Raw genomic sequence first — 11552 nt, 5'->3', positions numbered from 1 at the left:
TCAGAGAGTGTGCAAATGACCAAGACTGAAGACTTGCCTGAAGTGCGGACCGCACATAAATTGTGCGGCCGCAGAAGCTAAATTGCAGCCACAGACCAAATTATGCAGCTGTAGAATCCACTCCCCTGCAAACTCAATCAATGAGCACATCGAATTGTGCGGCCGCAGAACCTCGCGAGGGGCATTTTTATCTGTGAATTTTGAGCCACTATAAATAGACGGGAATCACATTTTTAGGTCAAGTTTTGAAGTTCTAGCAGCTATAACCATTATAGTTTTCCATTTTAGGAAATCTGTGATCATTTTGGGATAAAAACATCATAGTTTATCATTTTAATTTTATATTATGAGTTTAGTTAGTATTTCTTCTTTATTTTTTTTATTTTCTACTATGAGTAGCTAGATATTTATTAGGGTTGTCACACAACCCTAGTGTGTAAACCTTATGGGTATTTAATTTAATGCTTGTTTATGATTGGGTGTTTATTATTTAGCCTTGTTCATATTTTAATTTTAGAATTAATGGTTGCAAATATTGATTCATGCCTTTTTGACTTGGTCTTTACTTGAGAAAGACGGACCTAGTCTAGGAAAATTTAGCTAACAAAAAATTGGACTAGTTAAGGATTTGAGTAGCCTAATTAAAGGGTTTGAACTAGAGATAGAAAAAACCCGACTTGATCTCATAGCAACTATTTAGCTTGATGCCCATTTGGGCTTGAGAAAACCAAATTAGGCAAAATGACTCTATGACCGATAGGCACTGAGTGGGTAACTTAGAGTTGAGAGCTATAATATACCTCAATCAATAAAATAAGTGTTAACGTACTTAACCCATTAGGCGAACACTTAGGTAAAGCACATCCCTAGGCCTTTTACCTATTTAAAAAAATAACAAAAATAATTACTTGCTTTCTAGTTTCTTCTCATTAATTTATACTAATTGTTAGTGTCAATTTAGAAGTAGAAAATAAAATCCCTTGTTTGGAGGCACAATTGAGTTATTTAATTTACTCTCATCAAGTGTACACTCTAACACTCTTATTAAACTCCCCGTGAAAATCGACTCCGACTCTTGTTGGTACTATTCTTCCAATAACCATTTTCACTCACTATTAAATACGGATTGGACGTGGATCAGTAGCTTAATCCATATAGTTGTGGCTTGTATCCTTGTGTTTGCAGGTATAAAGTTTGGCTCCCAGTTCCGAACAGAGAGGAAGTGCCCATGACGAACCATAGTCCCCTGTGCAGCGCACTGGTGACATTTTCCTCTTTTGCAGACTTCACTACTAAGAAGTCCCATCTTAGATCAATTAGGATAAGTTGTTCGGTTGGGTTCCAAAGCTGCTGGAGCTTGGTCCGCAGGAGGTAATAGGGGATTTTCCTTCCAAATACCTTAATGGTAAGTGAGAATTTCCATGGTTGGTAAATCCTGAGCTTTTGCTCCTGCGACAGTAGGATTGGCTCGGTATTTCCTACGTTTGAGACCGCTTCGAGCTCTGTTTCTGCCTGATGGTATTGTGGATAGTAAACATTTGTTTTTCTGGTAGGATTTCCTTGAAGGTGTTCTTGATTGTTGTTTCCACATCCATCGGTGTGTTGTTAAGGTCCGGTGGATTGGGGGGTTCCGATAGTAATGAGGCCCCTGACTTTATGGGGGAGCGGGGGAGGGGGGGGGTTATATATAATTGTATAGATTAGTTAGACCTTCTCTCTGCCTTCCAAAGTTAGCGTAACTTCCTCAAATTTCTTCTATTCACTACACAAATGCATTACAATTTGAAAATAAAGATAAAGCCCTAAACCAAATGAATATTTACGTATTGTTGCTGTAACAATTTTTTATTGTTTCATGTTTCTTTTTTGCCTCTAAAATATTTGATCCACGTAGGTTGCGTTATTAGCTTCTTCTTCTCTTTTTAGTTTAATAATTGACTTGGGAAAATTAGAAGATTTGTATTGGTTGGAGCTACAAATTATTTGCGTCAACTTATCATATTTTCATGTGTTCAGAAAGATGCTTATCGTATTTTAGTTCATTATCTTCTGGAAGGTAGTTAGAAGAAAGCATACATCATGGCTTCATATTCGTAACTATATAGTAGTCAACTTTCTATTAAAAGTAAAGAAATAGAACACTCAAAAAAAATTGCAATCAATTTTATTAGAGATTATTGGAAGAATGAGAAAAGCGAAAAGCTTGGACAAGGACTTTTTATCTCCTTTACGAGTCAATTTGTCCTAAAGATTTTTAACTACTATTTAAGAAAATTGATATCGTTATCTAGATCGGTTAGTTTAATAAGTTGTTAACCTTGTTATAACAAGGTAACGATAATGATATGAGTTCAAGTTGACTGTAACAAGTATTATCCCGAAAAAGTTGTTAATCATGTTTTAGCAAGTCTGTAAGTAACATACTAGCATATATATTAATGATGTTATAACAAGTTTATAAGTAACACAGAGCTTTACTTCTCTTTCTTAAAATTGTGTGTAAGATGGGCTAATCTAGGCTCTAGTTGGGGCATTTGCATCTATACCCGCTTTTTGTGTTACGTTTTAACTTGTGCCCGCTTTGCAAAAAACAATTGCAAGCGTACTCGCTTTTTCGCATAACTTCAGCATACAGGGCTGAAGTAGCAAAGGCAATCACGCAAAACTTCAGCATTCTAGTAGACGGGCCTGAAGTAGCAAGTGTGCTGAACCAAGTGTGCTGAAGTTTCTGTTTTGTAACTGGCGAACTTCAGCTCTAGAGCTAAAGTTTTTGTTTTTGTAACTGGCGAACTTCAGCTCTAGAGCTGAAGTTTTTGTTTTGTAACAGTCGAACTTCAACTCTAGAGCTGAAGTTATTTAGTTCATTTGTAAAATGAAATAAATTCAATTTTTTCATCAATTCTTCTTTTGATATCTAAACCTATAACGAGTTGCAGGGATATGGCAAGACGTTACCCAAATCATGCACTTCAAAAATGAAACCGCTATTGGTACGTACATGAATTACCTACTTCCCAAATTCAATTGTAGTTTGAATATTTTGTCATTAAACTACTAATTATAAACATACAAGCTCTAATTCGTGATTGCAGTGCCTCTTCCCTGAAACGTGCAACAAAATATCAAGACATCACTTTTCATTGCGATGTCAGCATTTGACATATTTCAGGTAATTAGATAGATGTTTATCAATTGTTATCATTTTGTTTATACCAGCTCACGTAATTATTTATAATTTGTTTTTAAACAACAGCAGCAGCAGCAGCAGAAGAAGAAGGAGAAGGAGAAGGAGAAGGAGGAAGGGGGTTGAAGCTATTTAAAAAGTGGGTAGTTAAAAGTTTTTTAAAAATTGGGTATAGGTTAAATGTAGGCGACTAAATAGGGCGCCCCGTGCAATTTTTACCTAGTTGGGTTGTTAAAACTTGGCCCACGGATTTTCATCTTTTTTTACTCGTTATCGTTAACAGCCTAGCACCTTTGCACTGTGGATCCTCAAGAAAATCCGACCCAAACAAAAGGTGCGGTTAATACATTTTGCCCCAACAGTAGAAGCGAAAAGTGCTATTCTTCGTAGTTGGAAATATAAAAATTATATATACTAGTAATATACACTCAAAATTTTGGTTTTCCAGCCTGATTCCTTACCAGAAGCTATCACGTAACTCCCGCATGACACGTTGCAATAAATTTTATTGGCGTTATTTTTTCCGCAAAAGATATAAAAGGGAAGATAACATTTAGTATATTTGTTATTTTTAGTTGTTTCCTGTGATGAAATATCAATTTTACGTTAAAATTGTCCTATTGTTACACTAATATTGCAAAATCTGAGTAACGCGAAATTTAAAGTGAGGTAAATTTTTTCTCATTTCGAATGAATGTGTATTCACTTGTTTTGAAGAAAAAAAATGCAATGAGACAGTTGGGACTTGGAAGTATGCGCTTTAACTTGAGATGATTTCAACCAAACAGTTAGCACTCCGCAAGCTAAAGTTAAAGTAGAATGAAAATGTGTGGGGGGGGGGGGGGGGACTAGATTTTACTAGGAGTATCTGTTTAAAAGGTTCTCATTTTAGGGTCATATTCCCATTTAATTTGTGTTGAGTTGTCCATACTTGTGGGATTTGAGGTCATTGATCTCCTTATATAGTGGTGTTGAGTTGTCCCATATCGGTGTGATTTGAAATCTTTGATCTCCTTATATAGTTTTAGGCAATCCTTCCTCATCTCATAAGCTAGCTTTTGGAATTGAGTTAGGCTCAAGGTTTATTTTATTATGGTACTAGAGCCAAGTCATCCCAATTATTATTATCGATGTTGGGCTCCCATTTATATTGTCCACACTCCACTTTGCAAGCTTGGACGTGAGGGATGTGATCTCCGTATATGATCTTGGGCAATCCTCATATCATAAGTTAGCTTTTGTGATTGAGTTAGGCCAAAGTTTATTTTATCAATTTGACAGGGTTTGAGGAAATAGGCCCCACATGTCCACGATTCAATTTTAGTTATTAAATTTCGAACTCTTATCTCGGAAAGAAGATAGTTAATTTGAAACATAAGAAGTATGACTAAAAGTTACCCATCTTTTCCAAACTTAATATCCTGGTTAAACAAGTCGGATCGGGAGGTGATATGCTCTACAGTACAATATGAAGTTATGAAGTAGCTTAATTATAGGACAAAACAATATATGTAATGAAGTAATTAGTAGGGGCAAATGCACATGTCCATTTTCAGAGATGCTATTTAAAAATTAATCAGTATTTATTTTGTCCTAAAATTTTAAACTAAAAATTTTAATTTCAGGACAATTCAGAATATTTTAGTTGTGAAAAATTGAACTGAAAAACTAAAATTCAGGATGCACTGATTAATTCTTAAATAGCAGCCCCATAGAGTGGCTACCTGATGTTATTCTACCAATTAGTAGCATTAGATTTAGCCCATAAAAGTATGATCCATCCAACTTAGACTTGGGCAGGTTATGTAAATCAATTCGGCATAGCCCATCTAAAAGCTAGCGTCAGTATGGACTGCATATGTAGCCCAAATAGTGCCGTAAAAAACTTATCAAAATATAGAAAAATAGGTTTTTTTTCCGGTTTGGTTATATAGTCACGAAAAATTGAAGTAAAAGCCTTTATCGGTTGGACTGGTAATTAATCATATTGTAAAAATAAAGAACAAACAAATGAAAATGAATTTGAGTTGGACAGGTTAGGTTATAACTTAGGAATTTTTACCTCCTATAGCAAAGATTGATATCTTATTTATTTTAAATAAATACCCTTTAAAAAAAATTATATTCTATAGATACCTTTTGATTTTTATAGCCAAATATCTATTTATGGTTACCTCCTACTCTTAAGCCATAAAATACTCTTTGTGTTATTTTTCTCTCTCATTCTTTCAGATTTTTCGACACCCCCTCTCTCTCTCAACGCCATATTTCTCCATGGTTATCTCTCAACGCCATATTTCTGCTCCACACAATAGTGATCTCTCGAATTAATTTCTTAGTTCTCAAATTATGCAACCCATCAATTTCTTGCTCGGCCTGTTAATAGCTACCCATCATTCTGAATCAATTTCTTAGTTCTCAAATTGTGCAATAAGAATTTGGGTCGTGTTTTATTTGTAACATCGGCAACCAAACAATGTTTTCCTTGATTTCGTGGTTAATAGCAATCCATCCTCACACTCTCCACAATCTCCATTGGGCCGTGTTTTCACTACCGGCTTCCGGTGAATGGCGGATGCCCCGGAAATTAGGGTTTGTTCTTCAACAAAGACGACGGAGTTTGGGGCTGAACAACTTGATTTTCTGTTAATATATTTTAATGTATTTTCATGTATTTCATTGTATCCATTGTCTTTTTTTCCATTGTAATTCAATGTATCTCGTTGTATTTCATGTATTTCGTTGTATTCACTGTCTTTTTTTCATTGTATTTAAATGTATCCCGCTATATTATATGCATTTCATTATATTCACTGTCTCGCTATATGCCATAAATGTATTCATATGTTTTTTTTAATTAATATAATTTATGTATTCAGATGTATTATATAATTTCTTTGAAAATTGCTATGTTTTTGGAATATTTTTCGGTTGAGAATTTTTTTATAACTGAAAATATAAAATTTGTGTGTTATAATTGAGTTTGTTGAGTTATATTAGGAGTTTATTATGTTAATTGATTCGCTTTCCGTTTTAAAAACAGTGTAATCCCCTATTTCACGTTGTGAATACAGTCGAATACAATTGAATAAAATAATATGTCCAGCATATTTCACTCCATGAATATAGTCGAATACACTCGAATATAACAATTGATTAGCTGGACTTCCCTGATTCACGCCTTTTTTTGCTACTGTATTCATGAATACAATAGCTTAAATACATTAAATACATCTTATAACTACACAAAAGGTATCTATAATCCGTAATATAGTAATGGTATCTATAGATGGTTAATTACTACCAAAAGATAGTACTTTATGAAAATTTCTCTATAACTTATTTGTTAGCCAAAATTGACTCTCCATGCATTTTGACCCGGGCAAAAATGGAGAAGGATACAATGCAACCTATTTATAAAAGAAAATTTTACCTCATATAGCAAAGGCATACACCCTATTTATTATAAACCAAAATCTTTTTAAAATATTATTTTCTATAGCTATCTTTTATATTTTATAGCAAAATAAGTATTGTGGTATATACTACCATTGAGGTATGAAATAAGGCATGAAATACGCTATTTATGTTTTTCCTCTCTTAGACAGCTGGACATACCTATTTTTAAGGTGATTGTCCTTACTGTATTCATGAATACATGACGCAAATACATGTGAATACATGTGCATACAGCTGGACTGCCCTGATTTTAGACGCTTTTTATTGTTGTATTCATGAATACAGCAGCGAAGCGAGAATACATGTGAATACATGCACGTACAGCTGGACTGCCCTGATTTTAGGCGCTTTTTGCTGCTATATTCACGAATACATGTGAATACATGTGCGCACAGCTGGACTACCCTGATTTTTAGGCGCTTTTTGCTGTTGTATTCATGAATACAGCAACGCGAATACAACGAATACACTACTGTAATAACTAAATAGTAGCTATAGGAAGTAATTATGTATATGGTAGCTATAGAAAGTTAATAGCGACTAAACAATACTTGTTTCTGAAAATTTGTCTTTATAAAATGGACTCATATTTTTTCCCCTGAAAGAACACTCTAGTAATTCATTAAAAACATAAACACTCTAGTAATTCATTAAAACATAATATATCTAAAGATCGCACAACATCATTTACAACGCAACTAAGAAATATAATTTCCCAAGAATCACTTGTACTAACAAAACAGAAAACTTAGATGAATTAAGAGCAACGCAGAACTAAAAGTCTGAGGAATAAATACACAGTACGAAGACAACCTAATCTAAAATAGAAAACATGTGCCAAATATCTTCACAAGAAACATTCACATTGCACTGCTACGACAAACATTGACTGTCCAAATTATAAATATGAACAAAGTAATTGGACAGAATTAATAAATGAAGCATTTTGAACAGTATATAAAACTTAATATAGTTTGTAAATTGATAATTCCTCTCTAGTTTCACCGGACCCTACCAGCTGTATTAGTATCAGACGATCCAAATCATGATGTAAAAAAGAAAAAAATCAAAGATGTTTAAAGTTAAACCTGATTTAACAAGAGGCATGTTAAAATCAGCAGATATCTATTTCCTATTTTCCTTTTTTTTTAAAAGAAGTCAGCCATTCTCAGTTATTTGTTATGTTTTGTAGCTGCAAAATTTATGGCTACATGATGTTAAACATGAGCTTCAATGCTCTTTGGAATTTGTCCATTCCAAGTATAACTTTCTGATTTATTATCCTCTTCTTCCATTGTTTCTCCTTCATTTATAGACACACCTTTAGCTGAAGCTGAACCAGTAAAATGAAGAGGGCCTTCAGGCGAACCAGATTGTGTAGCATTTGTCTTTGAAGACTCCCCTATTTCATCCATTGTAGACCATGAACAACCCGATACTGGGACTCGTCGGACATGAAGTCTATACTTCTGCAAATCAGAGAAAAGGATGAGAGTTATTTGTTGAAAGAGCACAATAGGAGATGAATTAATTTGACTTATATTAAGAGAAAAGAGTACCTGTAAATGGCTTTTCACTTCGTCATTGGTTAGGCCATCCACTTGCATGATCTCTCTTATCTGTTTTGGTGTAGCCACTGCAGGAAAGAACTTCAAAATTAATTTTAATGTTTTGGTTGGAGATAAAAGTATATCACATAATAATCATACCAGATGAAAGAAATGATAATGAAATAGCATCTTGGTGAGCGGTGACATTATATTAAAAGATTGACAATAATGATTAATTGCTGATTGCAGCGACTAAAACAAAATAAGAGTTCTAATATTTATAAAAGAAATGACTTTTGTTGTAACGAGAGCCATTTTTTTCTTCTCTTTTTGATGAGAATTACATCAAATATTTGAGCAATTTAACATAACTAAATATTGAAATGTGATTTCATTACAAAAAAACGAGTCCATGACTCAAATGGTCATTCAACTATCCCAAATTATCTCCTAAAGTCACTTTTCTTTTGTTTGTAACAACAAAGTCACTGAACTATGCTTATTGCACTCAGAAGGTCACTCAACTAGATTTTTCAAAATTTGGATTGTCAAAAACCTATTTTACCCTCTAAATTATAAATATTTATCTTTTTTTTTAATATTATGATTTTTCCTTTTAATTTACATTATGGACTTACCTACAGAATAAATAAATAAATAAATATTATTTATAAACTAAAAAAATAAAAAGTATTTAAGCATATGTAATGCTGGAATAACAAAATAATGAGCATAGTAAAAATATTAATTAAAATAATTTGTTAGTAATAATAATTTTAGTATTAATAATAAAAATTTAAAAATTTATTTACACAATTCAGAATGAAAGAAAATAAAGGTTGTAAAATATATATTACATGCACGTAATATATAGTATTCATGTAATATAAAAATAATTATTTGAATAAAGGTATTTTTATAATATACATTATATATTCTTGAAATATATATATATATATATATATATATATATATATATATATATATATATATATATATATATATATATTCCATGCACGACTTAACATAGTATATTTTACGCTACATAATGTGAACCGATTTTACCCTATACAGATAGTCCACCTGCTTTCCGGTGACATAATTTTATGTCGTTGGAAAGTTGGTAGAAACGTAATAATATAATTGAGCATAATTTTCAAGAATATATAATGTATATTATAAAAATATCTTTATTTAAACAATTATTTTTATATTACGTGTATGGAATATATATTTTACAACCTTTATTTTTTTCATTCTGAATTGTGTAAATGAATTTTTAAATTTTTGTTGTTAATACTAAAAAGTTTAAAAAAAATAAAAAGAAGATAAATGTTTATAATTTAGAGGGTAAAATAAGTATTTGACAATCCAAAATTTAAAAATTTTAGTTGAATGACCTTTTGAGTGCAATAAACATATTTAGTAACTTTGTTATTAAAAACGAAAGAAAAATAATTTTAGGAGATAATTTGGGATTGTTGAGTGACCATTTGAGTAATTGACTCCAAAAAATCATATATCGAGAAACATTTGCTACCATAACAAGTATAACAACCACACTTAGCACGAATATCACCTTTAGGAAAAATCAAGATCTACCCTTTACCTAATATCAACATTATTTTCACTTTAATTGTGGATGCACAAAATCAACTTGCATTTGACTTCTTTTTCTTCTTTCAAAATCTACCTTTCCAGATTGAATTGTTTGATTATCAGGTAAGTTTTCCATTACCCTTTCCTAGTATAAAAGAGGAAAAAAAAAACAAAGAAAACAAAGATAAATGTATGGAATAGATAAGGCTAACATCAAATTGAGAATAAAAAGTGGATTGAAAAAAATGATGTAGTTGATTTCTTTCTATCTGTTTAAGTTTTGATTGACAGAATTACTGAGTAGTTGTGCTGCTGGTGAAATAATTAATATGCGCGCAAACCACAGAAACACAATTGTCATAAGAAAATGAAAATAAAAAAGGAAGTGTTGTAACCTTGGGGACCTCCAAGTTGATGAAGAGCATCAACAAATCTACGATGCAATTCTGGAGACCAGCAACGCCTCTGTTTCCTCTGCTGTGATTTTTCCTGTAAAAAATTACTACTACACCCATTTGATCTGCCGCCGCCGTTCTCTCTTTTCACACTCGCATCAACTGGATTTGGACCCTTTTCTCTCTCATCCACAGTCATACATAGGGATAAATCATTGACGGGTAAACCTTTTTTTACATCTTTCACCGATCGGACAGAATTTTCTTCAAATGACATAAATGCCCCTCTGTCATTCTTCAATTTATATATTCCTAACTGGTATTCATTCTCTCTCTCAGTCCCTTCTACACCACTCTGATTTATCAACAATTTAAACACACAAACAAAATGTCAAAAATTCCAGTCTTAAAATTTTTTTAGAATCAGATTCTTAATTATTCTGGTAAAAAAAAAAACTTACAGATTTTAGGTGTAAAAATTGTCCCTGCTTTCCAAGATCAATGCTTTCATAGTGAACTGGGGTGCTCCACAGCTGAGCAGAGCTCATCCAGTTTTTCTTATCACTTATGTCATTTGACTTTTTTATCCTTCCACTTTCATCAGAATTACCCTTCAATGGGATGAATTCCGCCATAACAGGCCCTTTATTTTTTCCCTTATACTGCAAAGCTTCCTCCTTTAATCTCTCAATAGCTGCCAGAAAAAAATTTAAACCAAAAATAATTAAAGGGGATGCAGAAAAATTGAATTAAATGGAAAAAAGAAACTGACCATCCTTTAGGAGAACCATGCAAAGGGGCAATTCACGTTTGAAAGCTTCAATCTTTTTGAGTTCTTCTTCTAAAGAAACAACAAAGTGATTGAGCTTTGTTAATTTCTTAGATGTATCATCTATGGCAGAAACTTCTGTTAAAACATCTGAAATGATTTTCGGCACGTAAACACAGTTCAAATCCAAATTCAGTTCTTTAGAACTTGAACCCATATTTTTTTTCTGTCAGATATTTGTTCCTCTATTTTTTTCTCACATTGCCTAGAGAAAAAATGAATGAATAGAAGAGACTGAAGAAGTCTGATATTTATATAGCACAGTTACACTTTTCAACGATAACGAGGGCAAAAGTGGAAAATATGATTCTAAAAGCTTGAAAGATTCCATAGTTTTTTTCACATTCGGGTCGTCGCATATTTGAGTTAACTCGGAAATACGGTTAGTCATACATAACGAGTTTTAGCTAAAGGAATCTTTTGACTCTGTACGGAGAAAATGGAATTAAATTAATGTTACTTATTTTTAATAAGAAATTTTACTTTTCAAGATTCTGCGTTTTGAGGCAGTCGGCTACGTTTTCTTGACTTTAATT

At 32.5% G+C, this 11552-nt stretch overlaps 1 protein-coding gene across 1 annotated transcript; it reads right to left on the bottom strand.

The window, feature by feature from the left end:
• Positions 1 to 7597: 7597 nt before the first annotated feature.
• On the bottom strand, positions 7598 to 11291 carry LOC107807956 (transcription factor HHO5). The gene is made up of 5 exons (XM_016632428.2): positions 10960 to 11291; positions 10649 to 10881; positions 10188 to 10542; positions 8203 to 8279; positions 7598 to 8112 (listed from the first exon to the last, which is right to left on the bottom strand). The coding sequence occupies exons 1-5, from the start codon at positions 11171 to 11173 to the stop codon at positions 7861 to 7863; spliced, it is 1131 nt and encodes a 376-aa protein (XP_016487914.1). The 5' UTR covers positions 11174 to 11291; the 3' UTR covers positions 7598 to 7860.
• Positions 11292 to 11552: the final 261 nt, after the last annotated feature.

This window comes from Nicotiana tabacum, chromosome 3 (genome assembly GCF_000715075.1).
Source record: "Nicotiana tabacum cultivar K326 chromosome 3, ASM71507v2, whole genome shotgun sequence".
Lineage (NCBI taxonomy): Eukaryota > Viridiplantae > Streptophyta > Magnoliopsida > Solanales > Solanaceae > Nicotiana > Nicotiana tabacum.
The sequence above is the reverse complement of the archived record's forward strand: the minus strand, read 5'-3'. Positions and strand labels throughout refer to the sequence as shown.

Bases quoted from the DNA above. Each gene is read 5' to 3' on its own strand.
- LOC107807956 (XM_016632428.2), bottom strand. From the start codon at position 11,173: ATGGGTTCAAGTTCTAAAGAACTGAATTTGGATTTGAACTGTGTTTAC. The intron at 10,543-10,648 runs GTAAGTTTTTTT...TTGATAAATCAG, and splicing joins AATTTTTACACCTAAAATCT to AGTGGTGTAGAAGGGACTGA. The intron at 8,113-8,202 runs GTACTCTTTTCT...TCTGATTTGCAG, and splicing joins AAGTGAAAAGCCATTTACAG to AAGTATAGACTTCATGTCCG.